This window comes from Rutidosis leptorrhynchoides, chromosome 10, assembly GCF_046630445.1.
Source record: "Rutidosis leptorrhynchoides isolate AG116_Rl617_1_P2 chromosome 10, CSIRO_AGI_Rlap_v1, whole genome shotgun sequence".
Taxonomy (NCBI): domain Eukaryota; kingdom Viridiplantae; phylum Streptophyta; class Magnoliopsida; order Asterales; family Asteraceae; genus Rutidosis; species Rutidosis leptorrhynchoides.
Window position 1 is genome coordinate 52,389,240 of NC_092342.1, and position 26,537 is coordinate 52,415,776.

Genomic DNA, 26,537 nt, shown 5'->3' on the forward strand with positions numbered 1-26,537 from the left:
GGCATTACAAGAAATTCATAACTACCATAACGAGTTCGGAAAGCGGTTTTGGAGACATCTTCCCCCTTAACCCTCAATTGATGATAACCCGAGCGGAGATCGATTTTTTAATATACACAAGACCCTTGTAATTGATCAAAGAGGTCATCGATGCGAGGAAGAGGATATCGGTTCTTAACCGTTAATTTGTTTAGTTCACGATAGTCAATGCACATTCGTAGGGATCCGTCTTTCTTTTTAACAAACAAAATCGGAGCGCCCCAAGGTGAATGGCTAGGTTGGATAAAACCACGGTCAAGTAGTTCTTGGATTTGACTTTGCAATTCTTGCATTTCGGATGGAGCAAGTCTATACGGTGCACGTGCTACGGGTGCGGCTCCCGGAATAAGATCGATTTGGAATTCTACCGGTCGATGAGGTGGAAGACCCGGCAATTCGTCGGGAAATACATCGGAAAAGTCACTAACAATTGGCACATCATCGATATGCTTCTCATCGGACTCGACTTCCTTAACGTTGGCAAGGATCGCAAAACAACCCTTACGGAGTAGTTTTCTAACTTTAAGGCACGAAACGAGGTTGAGTCTGGTGCAACTCTTATCGCCATAAACAATCAAAGGTTCACCATTCTCGATAGGAATTCGGATTGCGTTAAGATCACAAAGGATGTGAGATTTCGTTTTGGCTAACCAATTCATACCGATTATTACATCAAAGCTTCCTAGTTCCATGGGTATCAAGTCAATTTCAAATTCCTTACCCAAAATGTTTAACGTACACCCCCGGTAATATGTGTCGGCACTTAATAGTTTCCCGTTAGCCACTTCAATGGTATAAGTGGTATCTAATGGAAGAGGTGGAGTGCTAAAAGAATGAGTCAAAGTCTTGGATACAAAGCATTTATCGGCACCCGAATCGAATAAACAAGTAACATAAGTGTTGTTGAGAAGAAACGTACCCGTGACTAATTCATTATTATCTCGGGCTTCCTCGGTGTTGATGTTGAAAGCTCGGCCGCGCGTATTGGGTTTATCTTTCCTCTTCGGGCATGCATTTCTATAATGGCCCGTTTGGCCACATTCATAACAAGTGCCCGTTTTTGGTGCATTGGGCTCCTTTCGAGCGATGGGGGCAACACTTTTACACTCATTGGCCTTATGACCAACTCCTTGGCACCGGTGGCAAATTAACTTGCCACATTCACCAAAGTATTGTTTGTTGCATTTGTTGCAAAGAGGTAGGTTCCCGGCATAACCCTTCTTGCCGTCGGAGGTGTAAGGCTTCTTAGCAAAGTTGTTGTTGCTTGATTGGGAGGGTTCCCACTTTATTTTGTTGCCGCCCGATTTATCCTCGGCCTTAGGTGCCGGAACTACGATTTCGTCAACCGTTTCTATCAATTTGCGGGCCATGTTAAAAGCTTCTTGATGATTAGTGGGTTTGGATGACATTACTCCGTGTTTGATACTCTTTGGAAGACCATCCATGTAAAGTTCAACCCTTAAAGCTTCGGGGTTCACAAGATTTGGGCACATCAAGGCTAGTTCAGAAAATCGTTGATTATAAGCCTTAAGATCATTTCCGATCGCCTTCAAAGTTCTTAGTTCTTGTTCGAGCCTTCGGGTTTCTTCACGAGGGAAATATTCGACAATCATCTTTTCCCTCAAGTCGGCCCAAGAGAGGGCATGAGCTTCATCGGTACCCACCGATTGTACATAAGTATTCCACCATGTAAGAGCGACACCGGCGAAGGTGTGAGTGGAGTATTTGACCTTGTCTTGGTCCTGACAACCGCTTATGCTAAAGACGGCTTCCGTTTGCTCAAACCATCGGGTGAGCACGACCGGTCCCCCGGTTCCATCAAAAGTGTGAGGTTTGCACCCTATGAAGGATTTATAGGAGCACCCTTCGTTTGAGTTACCGGCTCCATTGTTGTTGTTGTTGTTGTGGTTGTTATTATTATTGTTATTGGAAGAGTGACCGGCCATGGCCGCATCCACGGCGGTGGCTATCATTCGTTGTAGAGCTTGTTCGGGAGTTTCGGGAGGAGCGCGTCGACGAGCCATTGTTCCTTCAAGACACAAGAATACCGTTGGTTAGTATTCTAAATAATACTAACCGTGATATGGAATAAAGATAGAGAGAAAATTTTCCTTGACTCGCCTTCAATTCTTTATGCCACAATGTCGGAACGTTCATATGAGTCACCGTAATATAATCCCGGAAATTATATTACCCTGATTCATATGTGCATTCGACATCATTTCATATAGTCAAGGTGGCGTGTCAATCAAATTAAACAACGTGAGATTAAGATGAACTAAGAGTAGATATGAGTAGAAGCGTTCGAGTATAAATGCACAAGTAGTCAAGTAATTCCTACTTCAAGTCTATATGCCGGTTGTAGTCTAGACTCACCAATGTACCCTATGACTCGATGTTGACACCAATGAACTCTAAATCCCTACAACCAACGCTCTGATACCATCTGTAGCGACCCGACAAAATCGTCATTGACGGCGCCGTCTACTTAGGTCCCGTTACGTGGTCATAAGTCTTTAAAACAACGTTTGACCAAAAGATATGTCGCATTCATTTCAAATGTAAAGATTGTTCAAAGTTTACAAGAATAGTTCCACCACAAGTTACGTTACAAAGTTATAAGTACAAATGAAACTTATGCGACACAATTTAAAAGTAGCCAAAAGACGCTCCATGTATGCATATATACTCGACATCCAATGCAAGTATCAAAATAATGAGCGGAAGCATGTATCATGTATCGTTCAAGGACCTGAGAAAAACATAGAAATCTGTCAACGAAAACGTTGGTGAAATCATAGGTTTGAGTAAGTAAGTACAAGTGAACCACAAGATTTGCAACAATGAGATAATAGTAATACATTCCAAAAGTTTGTTTCACGAGCACCCAATTATCAATGCTTAACATTCCTTCCATAGAACCCCATCACAATAGTATTAGAACATACATTGTTTCTCGAAAATACATTTCATTCGTAAACGGTAGCGAACCGTTTGAATGAGGGTTTGTCAAACCCATATGGCCATATGACATAAGTTCTCGCTTACACCCGGCAAGTGTAACTAATGATAATCGAATTGAGGATTTTTGTTCAAACTCGTATGTAGAATGTTTGTTTTCCTGTACTTGTGTTCACTTAGTAAAAAGAAACGTTTATGTTTTCTCATCCCAAATGTAAGTGCAAAAGAGTAAAAGTGGGACTATGATCTCACCTTGTGTGCACGAGTAATAAGTACTTCAACAAGTAATGTGTGCAAAGAACAATGCTAGTCTTGACCTAAACAAATAGGTTTATATCAATATCGGTAAACACGATAGGTCAAAGTGTTCAATTAGTTCTATGGCTCGTTAAGACTCGATCATAATAGCATGTGAATCAAATTGTCATGTTTCATGCAAGGTACAAGTATAAAAGCATGTTAGAATGATTGCACAAACATTTGGTTAAGTTTGATTAAAAGTCAACTTAGGTCGGGTCAAAGTCAACGAAAAAGTCAACACGTTCGGGTCGGGTCCCGAACTATTTTTCTGAGGTTTTTAATCATATATGAGCATGTTAGAACAAGTTACATGTGAATCGGAGGTCCATAGCATAGCAAACATTTTCCGTAAAATGACCAGCGAAGACAGAAGCCTGCCAGTGTATCTGGACAGCGTCCAGATTGTCTGGACGACGTCCAGCTTTGAAGACTGGGACGGCGTCCAAGTATCTGGACGGCGTCCAGCCTTGAAATCTGGGACGGCGTCCAAGGGTCTGGACGGCGTCCAGATTGGTATTCAAGTCTGATGCAGAAACCTTCTAAGTGCACGAACCAAAAACCAACTAACACATTTTATGATCCGCAAACAACCAAAATATGTATCATACCCCGTTGGAAAGGTGTTTTGACGAAGAAAATGACTAGACACATTTCAACAAGTAATTCAACACCTACAACAACCCAAAACCGCATTAAACGTTCATAATCAAAGGTCCAAGTTCTAAAAACGCATTTCATGATTCGGGTAACCAATTTACATGTATGATATGCCGTTTCGAAGGTAATCAAACACACGTTGCAACAAAACACTTATCAACAATATTTCATAGCATTTGATACATCAAAAGTTCATATAAAGCTTATCAAACCCTAACCAAAATCTCAAAACCAATAATCATGTTAATGTAAGGTTTTCATGTCAATCAACACACCAAAACGAAGCTAATGAAGTAACTAACACTTTGAACACACAACCATTAACATCTAAACACATTTCATCATTCAAAATCAAAGATTTAACAAACACTTTTTTCAAGTTCATGCTAGTTATGTCAAATCACAAGATCGAGCATACAAATTACATATACGACATCACAATGAGCCATAGACACTAATTAACACACTTTTAAGTCAAGAACACTAAGATTATGAAATTTAGAGTTTTTAGAAAGTTACCCAATCGAGATGAAATTAGTATCAAAACGTAGAGAATGAAGAGAGGATTCCAAATATGTAATTTGTTTTGATGTTAGCCTCCAAAATCGGATTTAGATGATGAATTAAGGATTGAATGTTGAGAGGATTTGGAAGTAGTAAAAGATGAGGATGAAAATGAATGGATGAAAGGGGTTTGACCCTTTGACCTAGTCAAGGGTTTGATCCCTTGTCAAGTTTAGTCCCTCAACTTTCGTTCGGGTGCGTGAATTACCTAAACGAGATAATTTAAAACGCGTATTAACGGGAGATGTTATAAACATATAACGGAGTTTAAATTAGTATAACGGAAAAGTAAATGGAAAAAGGCGGGATGTTACACAATTAGCCACGGGTTACACGAAGTTTCGATTGGGATAAGACAAAGACTAGATTGTTGTCTTGGCTAAAAGAAAACAATCAAAACAATTGCAGAGATTTATCTTCTAATTGTTTAAGTTGAAAGTGTGTGTAAAAACCTAAAAACTGGAACCTTTTTCAAATACACAAAGAGTGTATTTATAATGGGTCAAAAGGTTTCTTGAAAAGTCACAACCTTTGATCCATACCCATTAGTGACTTGGAAGTTTACATTCATGTATTTTGACTTAAAATGGTCTAAAAACATGTAAAACGCAGTTTAAATGCCCTGGAACAACCCCAACACGTTTGGGTTCAAATGTGTCTTTTGGGTTGAAAATGCACATTTTCAGCGAGCCCAGTGTTAAGCCACGCCGCGGGCCTGAGAGCCGCGCCGCGGGCTAACAAAGAACCACACTTGAAAGTTAGCCAAAAGCCTCGACCTGGAATTTATGCCTTAAGCCGCGCCGCGGCCTAATAAAGCCACCGGCATTTTTGTCTTTAACAAACTCTCGACCCCCAAAACACTCTTTGAGCCGCGCCGCGGGCTTCCTAGCCGCGCCTCGGCTTAACCCTATGTCCAGCGGCTCAATTTTGTGCTATGATTTTTCGTGCGTATGGCCTTTTCAAGTAGCGTTTCGCATTCCTTAAGTTCCAAATATTATTTCCAAGTCCAAAAGAAACCTCAAACCACCTCACGTTTTACGAATGTGTACTACACACTCTCCGAATTCGTGTAACGTATCAATGGTTCGAAAACACTTTCAAAATAGTAATCCAATCCCTAAAATGAATGTTGGATCATGCTAAAATCACCAACAGTTTTTACCCTCGCCCCATCTATATACGGGTTCAAGTTCCGCCACTGTTGAATAGATTATTCATTGGCATAATTTTCATGTGAATAACCACAATTATAATCTCGTAATAGGTTAAAAGATATGTAATTAGTCACCGATTAGAAAATTTTGTATCACCAGACGTTATCAACGGAATTAGTTGGTTTGCTCTTATACTTTGATACGAAAAGATATGTTAATTTCATTGATTCCATAACTTTACTAACGGGAAGAAGATAACAAAATCATTCGAAAGTGATCACAATCGTAATAATGAGACTAACTCGCTAAGTTTAATATAACATCAAGTGCAAAGGCAAAATGCACATAAAATATCACCAAAACTGCTATTTTATAAACTTGGATCCTCAAGATCACAGCTTAAGAACAAGGCCGATAGGACAGTGATCGCTGCCAGCAACATCTGGTAGAATATACGAGTCGTGAACATTATCCACAATCGATTCTGATACAAGAAAGTAGTCCAATCTCCATCCTGTTTAAGATTTGACCATAAAATAGAAATTATAACATGAAACATAGTACATGAATATTTCTGATTATTCGTATATGAATATTAATAATTATAAAGTTAGTACCTTTATTAGTTTTTACACCACCGTGTCCAGAACCCCAGAAAGTATAGCCAACAACATTGGGGTGACGTTTACGAAACGTATCAACAAAACCCTTTTTTAGAAAATTATCCTCGAATGACCACCTTTCTTCAATTGTAAAACCAGCACTTCGCTTGTTTCGCTATAGAGAGTATTAAACAATATCAAGAGTCTTGACCAAAATTATAATATCAACGAGTTTATAATGTTTTTTTTATCAATTTTAAACCTGCAATGTTGTCTTAGTAATGTTGAAAAAGTTAATTGTTATTTTGTTAAATACTTACAGCAGGATTGTGGATGTCGATTTTTTGATGAGCACAATTTAGATCACCTGTTAAGATAACAGGTTTTGACTTTTCCAGCTCCTGTAAAAAAAAAAAATAATAATAAATTCATTACTCGCTATCTTCCATCACCGTGTAGAAGATCATACATAAATACACCTGGCAATCGGGTAGGGTTGGGTTTGGGTCAAACGGGTCGGGTCGGATCCCAGTCTGTTATCTTAACAGGTGATCTAAACAACTTTAAGAGAAATAAGAAAGTATTGTGAAAGGATTACCTTCACATAATTGCTAAGACTAGGATCCCACTCTGTTGTCCTGTATGACTAGATAAAAAAAAAAAAAAAAAAAAAAAAAAAAAAACATAAACATCATTACTTTGAATTAAAAAATATTTCGTTTTTGTGGACGTTCGAATACTTACCAGCCTTTTCAAAGCATTACCAGAATTAGGAACATAACTATTTATAAGATAAAAGGAATCAAATTCAGTTGTCACAAGCCTTCCTTCACTATCATGATCTGATATGCCAAGTCCATATCTGACAGAAATCGGTGGTATCTGTCAGAACAACAAAATGTATATATGATTATTGTCAAATACTAATATGCATGAAATAGTTGTTTTCAGATGATAATATTCTGATGTAAAATTATAATGTTAAAGCATACCCTAGAGATGACTGCAGTACCAGAGTAACCAAGTTTAGAGACGCTACATGTCCAGAAGCTATTGTCGTATCCTTCTAGAAGACGTTGTTTAATTGCCTCTACATCTTTTTCCTGCTACCATAAATATAAATAGACAAATAAAAGTTCAGAAATTAAACGAGAGATTTAGACTAAGAATCTAAATTAGCCTATAGTACACCGAAAAAGCGTCATTCTTTGTGCCCCTGGACTTCAAAACAGATAAGCACATGCACAGATATAACAGTCTAAACATATATGCTTGAACACTGGGATTATTTTTTAGCATTATATATACATATTAGATGTGGCAAGATGGGAAGGTTGGGTGGGTTTGCAATAGCATAAAAAGGTCCAATTAAGACAGGTCAGTTTAGTACTGATCAAACAGACCAAGTAGGGCTGGGTTGACCCGCAATACTTTATGTCCAGATTTGCTTTTTATTTCACATAAACAATTAAAAATTAACGCATTTATTATGATTACAGAAACAGCATCATTATGTTGTATGGATTTAAAATAACTCATCTAAGAATAGCATGGATTGGGTATTGTTGTTGTTGTTGTTTTTGTAAACATCATCATTAGAATAACATTGTAAATTGTTGTTTGAAACAACTTAAGAATGTTGTACGGATTTAAAAAAACTCATCTACATAAAAGGCAGCCCAATTTTTTTTTTTTTAACGGCGATTTTTTTGGCATCAGTAGATCATTTATTTCAACGACCCTCATCATTTGCACGTAACACACACGTTCGGGCGGAAACCCGAACCCGATTGACGGTACCCGGGGAACACATCCATTCGGGCAGTGGTCCGGGTAGAGGTCCGTGAACGAATCCGGTAAAACCTCCCTATAGGGTCAATATATACCACCATTATTGGTGTTCAATTGGTGAAAAGGCAGCCCAAATTGACCTCGTTAATAAGTAAAATGATCCATTGTCACTTCTAAGGATCTAATCTACAACGCAGCAACGCCCCATCCATATTTTATAATAAAGTAATGGATAATGGATATAAAACAAAGAAACTTGCCTGCAATTTAGTTTCTTGTAAGCAAAGCACATCAAAATCTTCTCTTTGTGCAAGTTCTAACGCAGAAAAGCTTTCTAAATTTAGTAAGGATTTCAAACCGTTAACGTTCCAAGACATTATCTTCATATGTTTAACGTCACCAGCAAGCGGAGGTGGCCTCATAGTTTTAGGATTGTATGCAATCCAATCTTTTTGTGGGTTTTTGTGAACAAGAACAGTCCATGGCTCAACTTGATTTTCAGAAATATCCACCTTAGTACAACTTTTAATATCTTCACCTTCGGTTGAGGCCCCCGAGCTCCTACAGTTCAAAAACCTTATGATCACAAAAACAGCATTATAACAATTTCAATCCAAAGCATTAAAACTTAGACTTTACGCGCACGACTTTCAACCCAATTGACCTGTGCCCCTTTTATCAAAATATTTCGTTCAACCCATTTAGGATAAGACGACCTAAATCAGACGTATAGCTTGATCTCGTTCCTTTAGCAATGAAAACCAGGAATGTTGTTTGATAAATATACAACTTTACAAAACATAAAGATAGTTAACCTCAATCTCGTTTCGAGCGGTTGAACTGTCGTTTTGTCAAAAGTACTTGGATTGTTTTTACTAATTACTTGTTCATCAATGCTATATTTCTTTGTTGTTTCCTGCAAATACACCAACTTATAAACAACGGTAATAACAACTAATATACGGTAAAAGTCATTAAAAGTAACCTACTTTAATCACTGAGTAACCTAAATAATAAAAAAGTAATACTATAGAGAAACAATTGCTCTTTATAATGCTATTTATATAGCTAAAAATTACTTTGTAGTGTAAATAAGATGAATAAATAACCTGTGGCTGAATGCTTGAAGACATGTTCAACTTTGAATTGAAAGATGATGGCCTTTGACGTCCCATGTGATTGTTCACACTAATCAAAGCTCCTAATCTCAAATTGTTATAAATTACTGCAAACCTATAAAACAAAAACCTAAATGTTAAAAAATCGATTACTGTGAAAATAAATAAATTAAGTGTTAGATATGTAAGCATAATAAAATTGTGGAAAAAAAGTGCGAGCGTGTGTGTGAATTCATTGTTGTTTAGGTGAATAATACTAACCTTTTGGGATTAAAGATATGTTGAAACCCTAAATTGAAGGTACGATTCATGAAATTGAATACAAGTGCGGGTGTGAAAGATGATGACTACTGCATTAAGCCGTAAGATGAAGTTGGGTTTAAGCTACGAACGTACTTATTGGGTTTAAGCTACGAACGTACTTAGGGTAATCATATTTATATTGATTATTTGATTATTTATATTTATATGTATTTTAAAAGGGCGATAATAATTACACAACCACCGGCGGATCCAAAGTGTAGAGGAGGGGGCGGGCGTCCTGGTGGATTTCGAAATTTTAGTGCAATTTTTTTTTTCAGTTGTTCGATTTTGCCCCCGGTGGGAATATTTTTTTGCCCCAAACACTTCATATTTTGCCCCAAAACCTTCGTATTTTGCCAAAAAACCTCCAAATTTTGCTCAAAAAACTTTATATTTTGCCCCAAAACCTCTATATTTTGCCAAAATAAATTCCTGCGTTTTAAAAAAAAAATTCGCCCCCGGTGAAAAATTTTTCTGAATCCGCCACTAAGTCACAACCATTTTTTACACGTACACAATCAAACATGCTTTACAGTATTGTACTGTACAACACTGTAAAGCATGTTTGGTTGTTTATGTGTAAAAAGTGATTGTATACATATCACTCCCATTTTAAAAAGCAGATAATATATATAGTACTCCGTATTAAAATAAAATATAAAAATTGAAGAATAAGTTGGTTAGGCACTTCCCTATCTATCGTGAAAAGTGAACGTTAAGTCACGCTAACTTTTCACTAAGATAGGTAGTGCCTACGTCAAACAAACGCCATCTATAGGTGTGGGGGAGCTTGACGTTCAGATTGTGAGATCAAATGGTTTGTGGTTGTACTTCGTGTTTAATAAATAGTACATATTTTTTCGGGATATAATTGTGGGTAATATTTAGTGAAAGATAAGGAGGGTTTAGTGAAAGAAACGTTAAAGGATTTGATGTTGATGTGTTACTGTTGAGGAAAGGAGAAGTTCATTAAAGAGAAACTAAGATAGGAAATTACCTCTATGATGTACTTGAAACAACATTTAAACGTGGTGTTATGCCTAAAGATCTTCTAGAACGAACGATGCAAGATGTTAGCAATAGTTCAAAAGCTAGGGCCACATATTGGTGCATATTGCAAGTCTCTAGTTTATATCGAGTTTGTAACGTTTAATTTAGTGTTTGTGTTTGAATATCGTTGTAAATTGGACATTGGACGTTTTGTTATATTTGTTACATTGTATTTGAATGGTTTATGTATATGTATATTGAATGTTTATATAATCGTAGGTCATCCAAATATAAAAAGTATAAGCGTATAAAACTTTATCATAAAGTTACAGAGTCATTCGTGTGATTCATTTGTAGGAATGAGTGACAATATTATTAGAGATATTAGATTAGGCACAAGTCTAATATGTTAGCTTGGGTCTATTAGGGTTAGATGATTAGGGTTACCTTGTATCGCTATAAATACTGCATCAATAATCAATAATATTAACGGGTTTACAATGTTTAACATGGTATCAGATTGGGTTTGATCCTGAAACTCTCTGTAGACCACCCGTCAAATCTTTCTCTCTATCATCTTTTCTCTAGTTATTCATTCTATCAGTTCACAAACCCTAAAAAAAAAAAAAAAAAAAAAAAAATCTACCGAAAGCTGCCGTCGATAAATGAAATAATATATCTCACCACCGGCGTTTTCAATTAATCTTCTATCACGTTTTCTTTTAACAATTCCTCAACAACCGACGGCCCGCTATTGCAAACAATCGGCCGCCATTTATTTTCTCTTATCTGATAATATTTATTTACGGAGTATTTTTATTTACTTTCTCTTATCTGATAATATTTATTTTCTCTTATCTGATAATATTTATTTACGGAGTATTTTTTTTTTTTCCTTCATGTTACTTCTATTTTTTTGGGAATTGATATTTTTAACATGGAAATTACTTGTTCCACTTAAAATTCCTATAAGACCCTTAATGAAAGCTTACATAAATTTTTTTAAAACATTTTGTTCTATTATATTAAAGGATAATTTGGGAAAAAGGCTTGAAATTATGGTGGAAAAAGTATTATTGATGTTGGATTTATCATCTCCTATTTTTTTCCTTTCTACACCTACTATCAATTAGCCTCTCATCTCTGCAAGCAAAACACGTGGTATGATCAAATGAAAATCATCTATGTGCACGTACTTCAAGCTTTTATTTTTGTTTTTCTTCTGTTATTTTCTTTTCTATTAGATCTACGTAACATATTGTCAAATCTCCTTTTCTTTTATATTCGTATGCATCATAAATGTTTGTTACCTCTTTTATTATTTTAATAAGATCGGCGTGGGGATGAGCCGCCTATCTTGACTAGGTTCCAAACCCCAGAAAAAAAGAGGAATAGAAAAAAAAATCTCTTTTGCAGCGTTGAAGATGACTGTTATCGTCGACAAAAATTCTATGCCCAAGTCCTGCTCAATCCTTAGGCAAAGCAAGCCGCGGCGTAAAAGAAAAAACAAACGCTACGGAAAAGGAATAGGCAGTCAAGCAATATAAAACCACATCCGCGAATATATGTCTATTCAGTGCATCAAACAAGAGAAAAAAAAAAAGAGTTATTTTTATTTATTTATTTTGTACTTGGCGTTACCTTTCAGTCCGAGCTTTAGCGATTTCGCCGCTCGGCCTGCGGGGAGTGTTAGAGATATTAGATTAGGCCCAAGTCCAATATGTGGGCTTGGGTCCATTAGAGTTAGATGATTAGGGTTAACTTGTATCGCTATAAATACTGCATCAATAATCAATAATATTAACGGGTTTACAATGTTTAACACCCCCTTCCGTGCAGGGTATTAGGATTGGTAGCGCTTCGACAAAGGTTTCGTCTTATGCGATTGAAAATCGGTCGAAGAAGAAACTTGTTCGATTGAAGGTTGACGGAGTGATTGTTAAGCCGATCACAAAGACGCGAAAAAGTAAAGCGATTGTCGAGTAGAATTGACTCATTTGTTGTTGAGATGGTTATTTTTAGAGTTGTTTTTTTGTCCTTATTCGGTTATATAGGGTTAATTGGGACTTGTATTTGTTTGTGTTCAGGGCTCGTTTTGTGATCCGGATGCTCAAGGCTCAGTTTTAGTTAGCTTTTGATTCTTGTTTAGTGTTAGAGTTCATTTAGTGCTTCTGAGTCTTGCAGTGTTTTTGGTTCTTTTGTATACTATTCGTCTTTTCATCTATTGATGAAAAGACTTAGTTTTAATGTTATCGTTTTTTAGCAATAAAAAAAAAAAAAAAAAAGTAGTGGTATGGTGATCCAAAAACCACTTTTTTTAGTTATACTCCATTAAATACATGGGTTCGAATCTCATTTCTTCCAAGTCTTTTTCTAATGAACACTTTCCTACTCAAGATAGGATGATTTAAAATGTTGTATAGTACAATGTTTTAAAACATATTCAGTGATATATAACTAAAAGGTAACGGTAATATGGTATTTAAAACATCACCCTGTTTAAAAAAGTAGTGGTATATTAAGTTGACAATGGTCTTTAAGAACTTCCTCAAGTATATTCTATGCAGCAAGTACTTAATTGGCATTTCCAAAGAAGTTAAGATTAAAAAAAAAAAAAAAAAAACTCATATGAATGTGCATGTACTCATCAAAAAGGATAACATAATTCGATCATGAATCAAAATTTGTCATGATAATAAGATCTGAATTTGTATACATCATAAATGCAAAGCATCACAGCCGTAAACAACTCCTGCACATCCTCAGTAAAACTAATCCAAGTAATCTACGCCTAAACTATACATCACGCTTGGTCAAAGATCGGGAACATTCACACGAAACAAAACACCCAACAATCACTCACTCATATATCATCACCATCATCATCATCAATGGTTGGAGGAGGGCGTGGTGGAACCGCCGATAAAACTAATTCAGACGCTTCCAGAACCTTCCTACCACTCAATTCAGAATCTTTTGTTTTGTCATTCTTATCCAAATCCAACCCTTCATTAGAGTTGGAGATAGTATTATCATTCTTAACAGATGATAAAAGCTCGGTCCCTGGTGAACTTTGCGCAGACAAAATTAAAGAACTGTATGTGCCAGATTCTTTTAATCCTTGCATGATCACCTATTAAAGTAGATGATATAAAGAACATAATAAATAGGAAAAGGGGTTTATAAAACAAAAGAAAAATTCATTATAGGAAAGGATAAATAAGTACGTACCATAGGAGCATAAATGCGAGTCAATATTCCTTTCCTCATCAATTTCATATTTAGAGCGTTATCAGTCCACACGACATGTTCGCGATACCTGTAGAACCGCAAGTGTGTCAAGATTCAAAAAAAATAAACCAACTACTGGTTGTCTATAAGTGATAATGCAATGCAAAGAAGGGGCACAAATGGGACCCACCCAAAAACAGTTTTTGAAAGAAGTTACTATGGGGGGCTATATTCGTTGTGGTATTATTATAATCGTACTATACTATAATACTATTCTAACAAAGTACATAAACTCCAATAGTTTTACCTTTAACAGACCTCATCGGAATCATTTTGAATGCAGTAATAATATTTAATATACGATGCAACAATTATGAGAGGTTTTTGCCTTTAAAAAAAAACAAATATGAGGAAGGACAAGCATTCTTACCAGCTTAGCATCTCGTCTTCCGTTGCGGTTGATGCAATTATGAAAGCCTGCAGTATAGTGTGTATATCATTAATGGTATAAATATAATATAGGATTTCATTTCATCATATTTATGAATTTTATGAAAAGAAATTTACATTGCAAGAAAAAACATAGAGAGTAGCCCAAATGTGTGTGCTGACCAAGCTAAGTGGAAATTTATTAATATACAATATTTTTAATAGACAAAAGGTATAGCAAAAAATAAATTATGCAATCATATTCTTTAAACGATGAAAAATTAAAGCACCCTTACAAGTTTCCTTTTTTAATTGTATATTTAATATTTAAATTAATTTAATTATCAATAGACATAAATTGGTTGATTGTTTCATGAAGACAAGATATCTATATCTAGTCAATTGAAGGATTATGCATTTGTTTTGCATACAGTCCTATTTAAAAACAGAAAGTATCATATAGATAGTGACCACATATTTCTAGTACATAAATTCAAAAATATAAGGATAAGGATCTAGTTTATATACTCACAGATCTGTCAAATTCTAACATGAAGCATCTTTTAACATCTTCTTTTGTAGGCTTACATCCACAACGGTCACGCCTTGATGTCAAATCTGAAAATTTGGTGTACGTGTAATGCAGAACAGCAGCTTCGTCCAACTTGATCTCACTAAAAAGCACATACAAGTACATATAAGATACACTGCTAAATTTAGCACTCAAAGTAGTAGAATATGCTCCCCAGTAGATAACTTATTTAGCTCAACACTCAAAAAAACCTCTGATGGGTTAAATGGGCCGGATCATTTTAAGTGAGTGAGGCTTGTACATAATTTTTATATACGTGTTTGACCCACTCAACATGTTTCCTTCATAGCTATATTTTTGTTTTATCTATTTGACTCGTATGAAAAAATTAAGGCCTGAACTGACTCACTTTCATATATAAATTTATTTATGTTGCCAAATCTAACCAAGGTTGTGAAAGTCGTCAGTCGGGGACAAGTCGGGATGAGACGGGGACGATTCAGGCATTGACCAATATTGACTTTTATTAATAAATAACTAAACATATATATTACACATAAATATAGTATCAAACATAAAACATAATATTTCAAATATAGATATATAGGGCGCAAAATCTAATTTTTAATAATTTTGAAATTTTGACCCACTTTTGACCCGACTCAGCCCGACTTTGACCCGATTTCTTACCGTTGGTAGACTATTTAGGCATTTTTGGGCGAAACAGGACGTGTTAGTCCTCGAACCAATGCGTCGGGCGACTTTTACAACAACGCCTCTAACTTGGATATACTTTTTCAAGGAAGGTTGGAAAAAAAATAAAAAGTAATAATTGGTTTGATCAAGAAAAAAGTCTTACTTTGGGGTTTTCATATAGTTATGCCATCTGTGTGCACCATTAGGACGCAAATGATGTTGGACACGAGCAGCCGACTTCCCGTTTCCGTATGTCAAAAAGTAATTAGGGTTCCCACGTGTTGATTCTTTGTAATTGCCAAAATATGTGTCCTTTGGAAGATGGTCATAGTTCTTTTTGAACATTGAAACCTACAAAAACAGTGAAGAAGCTCAACTAGCTATTATTTTATTTAAATTACGAATAAACCTTCCTACAATTACTTATCTAATCTTAATATAGCATGATTGATAAGAGCAATTAACAATCTCTGACTTTATCATAGCAAAATCTTTATTAATTCTACTTAAAATGCATAGAGTATACTACGAGTACAAATAAAAATTCATGCATTATCTTTTGAAATTAGTTCATTCCTGACAAATAGTTTAACCTTTCTCATCTCACGGAGATTTAATTCTATATTATGTTGTATCATCATTAGTTTATAACACGTCGATTACATTTCGGATATAATTCAGTCATCTATAACTCACCTGTGGTTCAAGCCTTCTAATTAATGTCTTTTTATATTCATCGTTTTGTTTTTCTAAAGCAGAAAATTTCTTTCAGGTATATCGTAAGTAACATTTTCTTCATTACATTAAAATTACCGAATTCAATTATAACTTTGTGAGTACAATTACTTATTAACAAGACTTCATGAGAATAGGAAATGTGTAAGATAGCAGTACAAGAACTCTAACCTCACTGAAAGGGTCCTTTATATCATCTCGTTCTACACTGCTTTCCTGAAAATGTGAGAAGAATAGGAATTATAATCCTTAGCCAAGATTTTATCATGCAATAAATTAACAAAAGTAACAGATGTGTGGCAATTTTAACCCAGTTACTATGGATGGGGCGATTACAGATATGTTTAATCTCAAAGAAACTGGAAATCAGCCAAGCGTGATTTTAATCCATCCATCCATATACTTCCATTATAGTAAAGATATAAAATGTTTTTATATCAATAAATTTATATTTTCTGAATTTTAAGACGTCCAGTACGGACCAAAAAAGAAAAGCTGGAAAGGGAGAACCATCCATTCAAACATAAGTCACTTTATGCAAAACTTACATAATTTGGAAACACAACCATATCAACATTATCTGGGACATCCGACAGAAGCTTTCTAAGAGAATATTCACGGGTGCCAGCTGGATGTATCAACTCATCGGTGTCTAAATGAAGAATCCAGTCCATGTTAGCTTCCTAAATGTAATGGACCAGATCATCAACCTCATTTTCATGTTATTGCATATAGAAAAGAAAATAATGAATAGCTTTTGTTGAAGAAAAGTAAACATACCCTTGCCATGACAATAGCCATTTCCATATTAAGGGATTGCTTGACAAACAACTCATAGTTGCACGGTTTGTAGAAGAAACTTGACAGCCATGTCTCATTCCATATCCGACTGAAGATCAAAATATGGAATCTCAAAATACATCAAACAATATACACTTGTCTCATATATTCATATACAAAGTAAAAACTGAAAATCTTCAATATCAAGAACACTATCATACTATAACATAACTTCCTCACCCTCCTCCCTCATAAGAAGGTTATTAGAGAGTGAATAGGGCCATGCACTCTAAAGGTAACAACTTTGGCCCAAGTGCGTCTAACTAAAACTGAAAACATGCCGAATGGGTTTAACTTGTCGACAGGAACAAAAGTATACTTCTTATTCACACAATATCCTAAATCTCTGTATTGTGATAATACAGTGCTAATTTTTAATGTGACGCTTATTATGAAGAAGTTCTGCCTTTGGGTAAAAAGCCTAAAATGTTAACAGTCAACTAACCCATTCCCACTAGCACTTAGAAGTTAGAACTATCCATTTGACCCATTACCCATCCCACCTGACCCATCGATCGTGAAAACTTTAATACATTTCTTTTATTAGAATATCATCACATACGAAAGCAAAGCTTACCTCTTGGCTTGTTGTTCTTCAAGTTCTCTTGTCCTATATATCACCTTTACCTCCTGCAAATAAATTAGTGTCACATTGCTTGCTACAAAACACGTACACTATTAGAATTCAACTTACTAGAAGCACATAAACAGAGCCGTGAACTCACAGGAATAGATTCCAAGATTCGAGATACACTAGGAGATGCTGCTTTTCCTTCTACAAACAGGAAAAAGGTTGAAACACCAATAACTTTATGATAAAAGAGCCATGGTAATATTTGCTCTAAGCCAGCAGATGTGCTTGTAGTAATGCATATCTGCAACGAAAATTGCACAAAGCATTAGGCTCAAAGATTCTAAAAAAGAACATAGTGTACTGGCCAAACCAATTTTTACACCTATAGATTAAATATCAACGGTTCACAGTGGGTAAATTTTGAGGATGCGTCAGACCATGTTGCGTTGTACACATCACATTGGTTGTTAATTTTTTTTACAATATATGGTAAGTAATATGGAGTATAAATAGTTACCTATTGCGTTAATAAACTAACTTTAATATGGTTTTAAGATTTATCACACTTTGAGCAATTGTCAAACGTTTGATTCAATTCCTTTCAACTTCATTTTCTAAAAATATATAACTAGTGACCCATTTTCACAAGCCCTTATGTCTATCCACATCTTCTGATGTCAGATAAACAATGAAGGCAACATCATATGTAGCCCAAAACTCATAATTGGAAGCGAATCCACTGTAACTAACACTAAACTGGTTTAAATATAGCAAAATAATGATTCAACGGTTAAGCCACTATTGCTATAAAATAACATTAACTGCCTGTCAGCCGCAATATATTCCATTATAGCCCAAGATTAAAACTTTACAATTCAAACTTTTAATTCTAATTCATACATTAAAACAGTATTCATTTTCTTTGAAAATAAACTTCATTTTGTTCACAAATGAGTAAACAAAAGCAATTCTGCTAGATTCAACACTCAATTTAAATATATAATACCTTTCAATTCTAATAGCTCACTTATAATATCAAACCACTATCCAATATATCAATCCAAAACCCTAACCATCAATTCTAAAAGTAATTCATCAATATCAGCATACATAGATATAGATATAGATACTAATTAATATTACAATTTACAGTGATTTTTATATTGAATTAATTAGTGAAAAACAAATATTATAATACCTTAGGTTTAAGATCGGATGCGTAATTAAACTTCCAATCCCTAAAATATGGAAAAGAAACGGAGCGGCTCTGACCCAACAGATCCGCACAATTGGGTTTAGATGTTCGGGTAATGTGATCCGATGTTATATCCATGCCCGGGAACTGAAGTCGGTCTTTCGGAGTCCATCGGGTTGTCGGATCCTGAATTTCACCACGCCATTGAAGTACGAAAGCGAAGAGTGCTAATGATAACGGAAGTAGTGTGAGTAAAAGTAATATTTTTGAATTGAAAAAATGTGATTGTGCAGATGAAGACGATGATGATGATGCTGATTTTAGCGACGAATGAAGATTCATTGATAATTGATGAATGAATTTATGAAAGAATTTGAGAAAAAATGGGGAGCTTTGTGTGTGTTTATGAAGGTGTGTCGAGTGTGTGAAATTTAAAGAAAGAAAATGGAAACTGAAATTGGGGAAGGGGATTGAAGGAGAACCGTTTTGTCGTTGGTGAATTGTGACTTGTTGTTGCCGTCTATTACTTGTAATTTACAATTTACAAATTTTTTTTTATTAATATACTTTTCTTAAACAGCAATACCCAGATTACCCAGGCCCACTAGGTGAAAACTCGGCTCAATCCGAGGGGCATTGGCGGTAAAAAAAAACCTTCCCACTGTCCTCGTAACGCAATATGAGAAATATATCATTGAGTGGAATTCAAGAGTATATGGGCAACCCTTCCCACTGTCCCCGCAACGCAATGTGCGAAATATATCATTGAGTGGAATTCAAGAGTAAATGGACAACTTTATGTGCAATGTTACACCTCACGGGAGTCGAACTTCTGACCTCTCACTAGACAGATCACTATCACATGAACTACAACACAATACTTAAAATTAAAACCTTAATTTTGTATTACTCGGTAGTATTTATTTATTTAATTATTATATATTTATATATTGGAATATGAAATATCTTGGTTATCTTAGTTATTGGAATATGAAATATCTTAGTTATTTTCGTTTGTAACTAGATCCGGATCGGCCCGTCCGATGCGGCGGGACCTTTCGGGTTGCATATTCATATGTAACTGATAATGCTAAAAACGAACATATATTTCATAGCATTATTTCTCAAGAAAGACAAGCTTTTAGTTGCAATTGTCCTATTTACAAGTGATTCTCGTTTAAATAATAAAAAGATGAAGACAAAAGACAGATTCGACGAATTGAAGACGCAAACGACCAAAAAGCTCAAAAGTACAAAAGACAATCAAAGAGGTTCCAATTATCGATAAGAAAAGTCTCAAAATTACAAGAGTACAAGATTCAAAACGCAAAGTACAAGATATTAAATTGTACGCAAGGACGTTCGAAAATTCGGAATCGGGACCAGAGTCAACTCTCAACGCTCGACGCAACGGACTAAAAATTACAAGTTAACTATGTATATAAATATAATATAATATATAATTAATTCTTAAAATTAATATATATATTATAATATATTTATAAATCGTCGGCAAACAAAGAGCCAAAGCTGGGTGAGCTGTAATTTCAAACTCCGCAAGTTGCGTAGTTTGAAGGCAAAAAATTACGCGACTCGCGGAGTCCCCCTGGACGAAAATTCCTATAAAAGCCAGCGAATTCTGATCGTAAAAATATCATAAATCAATCTCTCTCTATATATGTATACGTAATATTTATATTTATATTTATATTTTAATTTTAATTTTAATTTTATTTTCTAATAATAAGGGTATGTTAGCGAATGTTGTAAGGGTGTAAGTCGAAATTCTGTCCGTGTAACGCTACACTATTTTTAATCATCGTAAGTTATGTTCAACCTTTTTACATTAATGTCTCGTAGCTAAGTTATTATTATGCTTATTTAAAACGAAGTAATCATGATGTTGGGCTAATTACTAAAATTGGGTAATTGGGCTTTGTACTATAATTGGGGTTTGGACAAAAGAACGACACTTGTGGAAATTAGACTATGGGCTATTAATGGGCTTTATATTTGTTTAACTAAATGATAGTTTGTTAATGTTAATATAAAGATTTACAATTGGACGTCCCTATGAATAACCATATACACTCGATCGGACACGATGGACGGGGTATTTATATGTACGAATAATCGTTCATTTAACCGGACACGGGAATGGATTAATAGTCACTGGAATTATTAAAACAGGGGTGAAATTATGTACAAGGACACTTGGCATAATTGATAACAAAGTATTAAAACCTTGGGTTACACTCAGTCGACATCCTGGTGTAATTATTAAACAAAGTATTAAAATCTTGTTACAGTTTAAGTCCCCAATTAGTTGGAATATTTAACTTCGGGTATAAGGATAATTTGACGAGGACACTCGCACTTTATATTTATGACTGATGGACTGTTATGGACAAAAACCAGACGGACATATTAAATAATCCAGGACAAAGGACAATTAACCCATGGGCATAAAACTAAAATCAACACGTCAAACATCATGATTACGGAAGTTTAAATAAGCATAATTCTTTTATTTCATATTTAATTTCCTTTATTTTATATTTAATTGCACTTCTAATTATCGCACTTTTATTTTTTGTTATTGTATTTAATTGCACTTTTAATTATCGTACTTTTTAATTATCGCAAGTTTATTTTATCGCACTTTTATTTAACGCAATTTCATTATCATTATTTACTTTACTCTTTAAATTAAGTCTTTTATTTATTCAATATTTTACATTTTGTTTTAACTGCGACTAAAGTTTTTAAAATCGACAAACCGATCATTAAACGGTAAAAACCCCCTTTATAATAATAATATTACTTATATATATATTTGTATTTTTATAAAATAAAACTAATATAGCGTTAAGCTTTGATTAAAAGATTCCCTGTGGAACGAACCGGACTTACTAAAAACTACACTACTGTACGATTAGGTACACTGCCTATAAGTGTTGTAGCAAGGTTTAAGTATATCCATTCTCTAAATAAATAAATATCTTGTGTAAAATTGTATCGTATTTAATAGTATTTCCTTGTAAAATTTAATAGTATTTTATACCTCTTAGCTTTAACATCAAGTATTTTTGGCGCCGCTGCCGGGGAACTCAATTTCTAGCTTAAAAGCCGGAAGCGCAACGCTAATATAAAGAAGAAGAAAAAAAAGATTTTTATTTTTAGTTTGCTTTTGTAAAAATACGTTTTAAATATTCGAAAACATAAAAAGAAAACAAAAATATAAATATTTTTAAGAGTTTGTTAAATATTTAAGTTTTATAAAGTTTCTTTATTTTTATTTTATAAAAAAATATAAGTTTTATTTAAATATTTTGTTTTTATTAAAACATAAAAAAACCGAAAAAAATATATATATATATAAATCTAGTTTTAAGATTTTTATTTATAAAATTATAAAGTATTTTATTTCTATTTTAGTTTTTTAAGATAAGTTTTATTTAAATTATATAAATATATTAATTAAATTAAAAACAGAAAAAAAAAATTACGTCGAAAACTGAAACGAAACAGCCTGTCATCTGAAATTTCGATCTCCACGACTCGCGGATTTGGTTGCCAGGTGGAGCCGCAACTCGCGGAGTTCTCCCTGACGCGCCTGACAGAACCCTAATCAGCATTTATTACGGAGTAATTATTATTATTAATTTTTAATTAAACCCTAATTAGTTTTGTTAATTTATTATTAAGTTTAGTTTATTTATTTAATTTGTATATTTAGTTTATTTAGTTTAATTAAATTGTAAAATTAATAGTTTTAATAAATAAATAATATAAAAATAATATTTTTATAAAAATTGTACTTTTTACAACTTTTAGTGTATTTTTATATTTTGTCCCTTTTTAATTGTTTTAGCGTAATATTTGTATTTTTCGCTCATATTTAGTTTTAAACATAAGTTTTTGCCATAGTATTTTTACTTCTAGATTTTTAGGCTTTGCCGTAAAATCCCTTAAGTGCTTTTTCTTTAGACTAAGATTTAAGTGCTTTAGAATTTTGCGACGCCTTTTTAAGTTTTAGTTTCTTTTTAAGTTATTTCCATTTGGGATATAGTTTTACTTGTAAGCTTTAATATTTTTAGACGCCTTTTACCTATGTATCAATTATCATTCCAATTAGTAATCTCAATTTGCGATTATAATTTTAAGTTAGTGATAGTAATAAGGTTGGGTTAGTCGAGTGTTTTTAAGTTTTATAATTCACTCTTTTTCTTTTTCATTTTTCGACGCCTTTTTCAAAAAAATTTTCTTTTTCGACCTTTTTCGACGCGCTCTTTTTCTTTCTTATTTCTCGCTATTCTAGTTTTTAGGACATAGATTTTTATTCTACTTCTTATCTAAATTTCTTAAAATTGCGAAAATTTATTTTAAGTGGTTAAATTGATAGACATCAAAATTTTCTGGTTCGTAGTAATAGTTGGATTTGTACGTGGACCGAGTTATTGGAGCCAAACAGTCCTCAATTATATTGAGACCAAACGAATCCTGCCCCTCTGCTGCATCTTTTGGCTATTCGAAACGTGGGCAAAATCAGAAAAGTCTATTAATTGGATAACTTATATAATTTTTCTTTCCTTTTAAAAACTAATAGGATATTCAGTGAATGCACCGAGCAAGACGTTCACCACCTTTTGTACGTTCACCGCCTGTAACTAGATCAAGACATTTAGCAAATATTACCGCCGTTGATTTTTCTTTAGAATCGTCATCCAGTCGACCAAGTACTCCAATTCAAATTTCCGATAATCCATTTTTTGAACCCGACCTCACAATTGAGAATCCGGAGAATATTCAGGGACAATTCATAGATCCTGAACCATTAAATTTTCCTCCGGAACCACCAATCATTCAAACAGAGATTGTTGAGGAATGAACCATTAAATCAGAATCCTCTAATGATTCCGATTCAACAAATTCAATTATGGAAGTAATGGAACCTTTAAGTATGGAAGACCGAATGAGAGCTAAACGCACTGGCCAAGGTCACGCAATTACTCATCCAGACATTAATGCGCCAGATAATGAAATCAAAGGACAAATTCTACACATGGTGACTAATCAATGCCAATTTAGTGGTGCGCCGAAGGAAGATCCAAATGAACATCTTCGTACCTTTAATAGGATCTGCACACTATTTAAAATAAGAGAAGTTGAGGATGAACAGATATATCTCATGTTATTTCCCTGGACTTTAAAGGAAGAAGCCAAAGATTGGTTGGAATCGTTACCTGAAGGGGCGATTGATACATGGGACGTATTAGTTGAAAAATTTCTTAAACAATTCTTTCCGGCATCTAAAGCAGTAAGACTTCAAGGAGAAATTGTTACGTTTACACAGAAACCAAATGAAACTCTATATGAGGCATGGACAAGATTTGGAAAATTATTAAGAGGATGTCCGCAACATGGTTTAGACACCTGTCAAATAGTACAAATATTCTACCAAGGATGCGACATCACTACAAGGAAAGACATCGATATAACAGCTGGTGGTTCTATTATGAAGAAAAATGAAACTGATGCTTATAAAATTATTGATAACACTGCTTCCCACTCACATGAGTGGCACCAAGAAAAAGATATCGTTAGATCATCTAAAGCAGCTAGAGCCGATTCTAGCCATGACTTAGATTCCATTTCCGCAAAGATAGATGCTGTCGAGAGACGAATGGAAAAGATGACTAAAGATATCCACTCAATATGAATTAGTTGTGAGCAGTGTGGAGGACCACATTTGACAAAAGATTGTCTCAGTATTGAACTAACAATGGAACAAAGAGAGAATGTTTCATATCTAAACCAAAGGCCTGGAAATAATTATCAGAATAATTATCAACAGCCAAGACCGATTTACAATCAAAATCAGAATTATAACCGAAATATTCCATACAACAACCAACAAGGTCCTAGCAATCAACAAGTATCCAATAATACTTACAACAAGCAAAGACCTAATTTTCAAAATAAACCACCACAAACCGATGATAAAAAGCCGAATTTAGAAGATATGATGACGAAGCTAGTTGAAACTCAAACGCAGTTTTTCACATCTCAAAAACAAACTAATGAACAAAATGCTCAAGCATTTAGAAATCAACAAGCTTCTATTCAAAACTTGGAACAAGAAGTAAGTAACCTAGCAAGGTTAATAGGTGAAAGAAAACCGGGAAGTTTACCTAGTGATACAAATGCTAACCCCCGGAATGAAACAGCTAAAGCCATTACCACAAGAAGTGGTACAACACTTAAACCACCTGAAATACCTGAAAATTCTGATGAAGCTATTCCTACTCCACAAGAACCACAACCTGAACAAGATAAGGAAAAAAAACCGGTAGTTGAAAAGGTTAATGAAGATAACACAGTTAAGGATAAACCTTATGTTAAACCATACCAACCACCACTTCCTTACCCGAGTAAAATGAAAAAAGAGAAACTTGAAGCCGAGCAATCCAAATTCTTGGATATGTTTAAACAAATAAATGTAAATCTTCCTTTCATTGATGTGATTTCAGTAATGCCTAGATATGCTAAATTTCTGAAAGATCTAATCTCGAATAGAAAGAAAATGGAAGAACTCTCGGCTGTTACTATGAATGCTAATTGTTCAGCAGTGCTGTTGAATAAGATACCAGAAAAACTATCTGATCTAGGAAGTTTCACAATTCCATGTTTTCTGGGTAGTCTTAGTTCAATAGAAGCATTGGCAGACTTAGGTGCTAGTATAAATTTAATGACGTATTCACTTTACGCTAAACTAGACCTTGGAGAATTAAAATCAACAAGAATAAGCATACAACTAGCCGATCGATCAATAAAATATCCTAGAGGGATAATGGAGAACATGCTAGTTAAAGTTGGTACTTTAGTATTTCCAGTAGATTTTGTTGTTCTGGACATGGAAGAAGATTCTCAAGTTCCTCTCATATTAGGAAGACCATTCTTAAACACGGCTAAAGCAATGATAGACGTGTTTGGTAAAAAATTGACCCTAAGTATAGAGGACGAGAGTGTTACCTTTTTAGTTGATAGAGTAATGCAACAACCACAATCTGCAGATGATACATGCTATTATATTCAAACCATAGATTCACATGCAGAATTGTTAGAAGAATTTCCAGAATTACAAGGAACAGGAGAATGTTCTTTAGGAGAAGGAACTGAACCAATTGATGAAGCTGAAATGTTAGCTACACTAATAGCTAATGGATATGAATCAACAACAGAAGAAATTCAAATGCTAAAAGAAGAAGACAGATATCAATATAAATCATCGATAGAAGAACCTCCGACATTAGAGTTAAAGCCACTTCCAAACCATTTGGAATACGCTTATTTACATGGTGAATCTGAATTACCTGTAATAATATCGTCTTCTCTTACTGAAAATGAGAAATCACAACTCATTTCTGTGTTGAAAGCTCATAAACCAGCCATTGCATGGAAGATTCATGATATTAAAGGAATAAGTCCTTCGTATTGCACACATAAAATCCTTATGGAAGAAGGTCATAAAATGTATGTGCAACGCCAACGAAGACTAAATCCGAATATGCAAGTTGTTGTTAAAAAATAAATTATTAAACTGCTAGATGCAGGTTTAATTTATCCAATTTCTGATAGTCCATGGGTAAGCCTAGTTCAATGCGTGCCTAAGAAGGGTGGCATGACTATCATTACAAATGAGAAAAATGAGCTTATTCCTACTAGGACTGTAACAGGATGGCGTGTATGTATTGATTATAGAAAATTAAATGACGCCACCAGAAAAGATCACTTTTCCTTACCTTTCATTGATCAAATGTTGG

At 34.4% G+C, this 26,537-nt stretch overlaps 2 protein-coding genes and 1 non-coding gene across 3 annotated transcripts; all 3 read right to left on the reverse strand.

Moving 5' to 3' along the window:
• Positions 1-5,927: 5,927 nt before the first annotated feature.
• LOC139870275 (DNA-(apurinic or apyrimidinic site) endonuclease, chloroplastic-like) lies at positions 5,928-10,261 on the reverse strand. Its single transcript, XM_071858108.1, has 10 exons — positions 10,257-10,261; positions 9,178-9,301; positions 8,884-8,984; positions 8,329-8,629; positions 7,270-7,380; positions 7,022-7,159; positions 6,876-6,923; positions 6,598-6,678; positions 6,293-6,452; positions 5,928-6,189 (listed from the first exon to the last, which is right to left on the reverse strand). The coding sequence occupies exons 1-10, from the start codon at positions 10,259-10,261 to the stop codon at positions 6,068-6,070; spliced, it is 1,191 nt and encodes a 396-aa protein (XP_071714209.1). The 3' UTR covers positions 5,928-6,067.
• A 2,891-nt stretch (positions 10,262-13,152) lies between these two features.
• Positions 13,153-19,191, reverse strand: LOC139872221 (glycosyltransferase-like At2g41451). Its single transcript, XM_071860063.1, has 11 exons — positions 18,715-19,191; positions 17,668-17,817; positions 17,520-17,572; positions 16,883-16,991; positions 16,651-16,785; positions 16,274-16,318; positions 15,531-15,718; positions 14,672-14,813; positions 14,141-14,187; positions 13,711-13,798; positions 13,153-13,612 (listed from the first exon to the last, which is right to left on the reverse strand). The coding sequence occupies exons 1-11, from the start codon at positions 19,051-19,053 to the stop codon at positions 13,343-13,345; spliced, it is 1,566 nt and encodes a 521-aa protein (XP_071716164.1). The 5' UTR covers positions 19,054-19,191; the 3' UTR covers positions 13,153-13,342.
• Positions 19,192-24,034: 4,843 nt separating this feature from the next.
• LOC139874024 (small nucleolar RNA R71) lies at positions 24,035-24,141 on the reverse strand. The gene has a single exon (XR_011767728.1). It is a non-coding gene; the product is annotated as a small nucleolar RNA R71 (small nucleolar RNA).
• Positions 24,142-26,537: the final 2,396 nt, after the last annotated feature.

Bases quoted from the DNA above. Each gene is read 5' to 3' on its own strand.
- LOC139872221 (XM_071860063.1), bottom strand. From the start codon at position 19,053: ATGAATCTTCATTCGTCGCTAAAATCAGCATCATCATCATCGTCTTCA. The intron at 17,818-18,714 runs GTATTATAATAT...TTTTCGTTGCAG, and splicing joins CATCCGATCTTAAACCTAAG to ATATGCATTACTACAAGCAC. The intron at 15,719-16,273 runs GTTAGAGTTCTT...CTGTTTTTGTAG, and splicing joins TAAAGGACCCTTTCAGTGAG to GTTTCAATGTTCAAAAAGAA.
- LOC139870275 (XM_071858108.1), bottom strand. The intron at 7,160-7,269 runs GTATGCTTTAAC...TTGTTCTGACAG, and splicing joins GTACTGCAGTCATCTCTAGG to ATACCACCGATTTCTGTCAG. The intron at 6,190-6,292 runs GTACTAACTTTA...AATCTTAAACAG, and splicing joins TGGTGTAAAAACTAATAAAG to GATGGAGATTGGACTACTTT.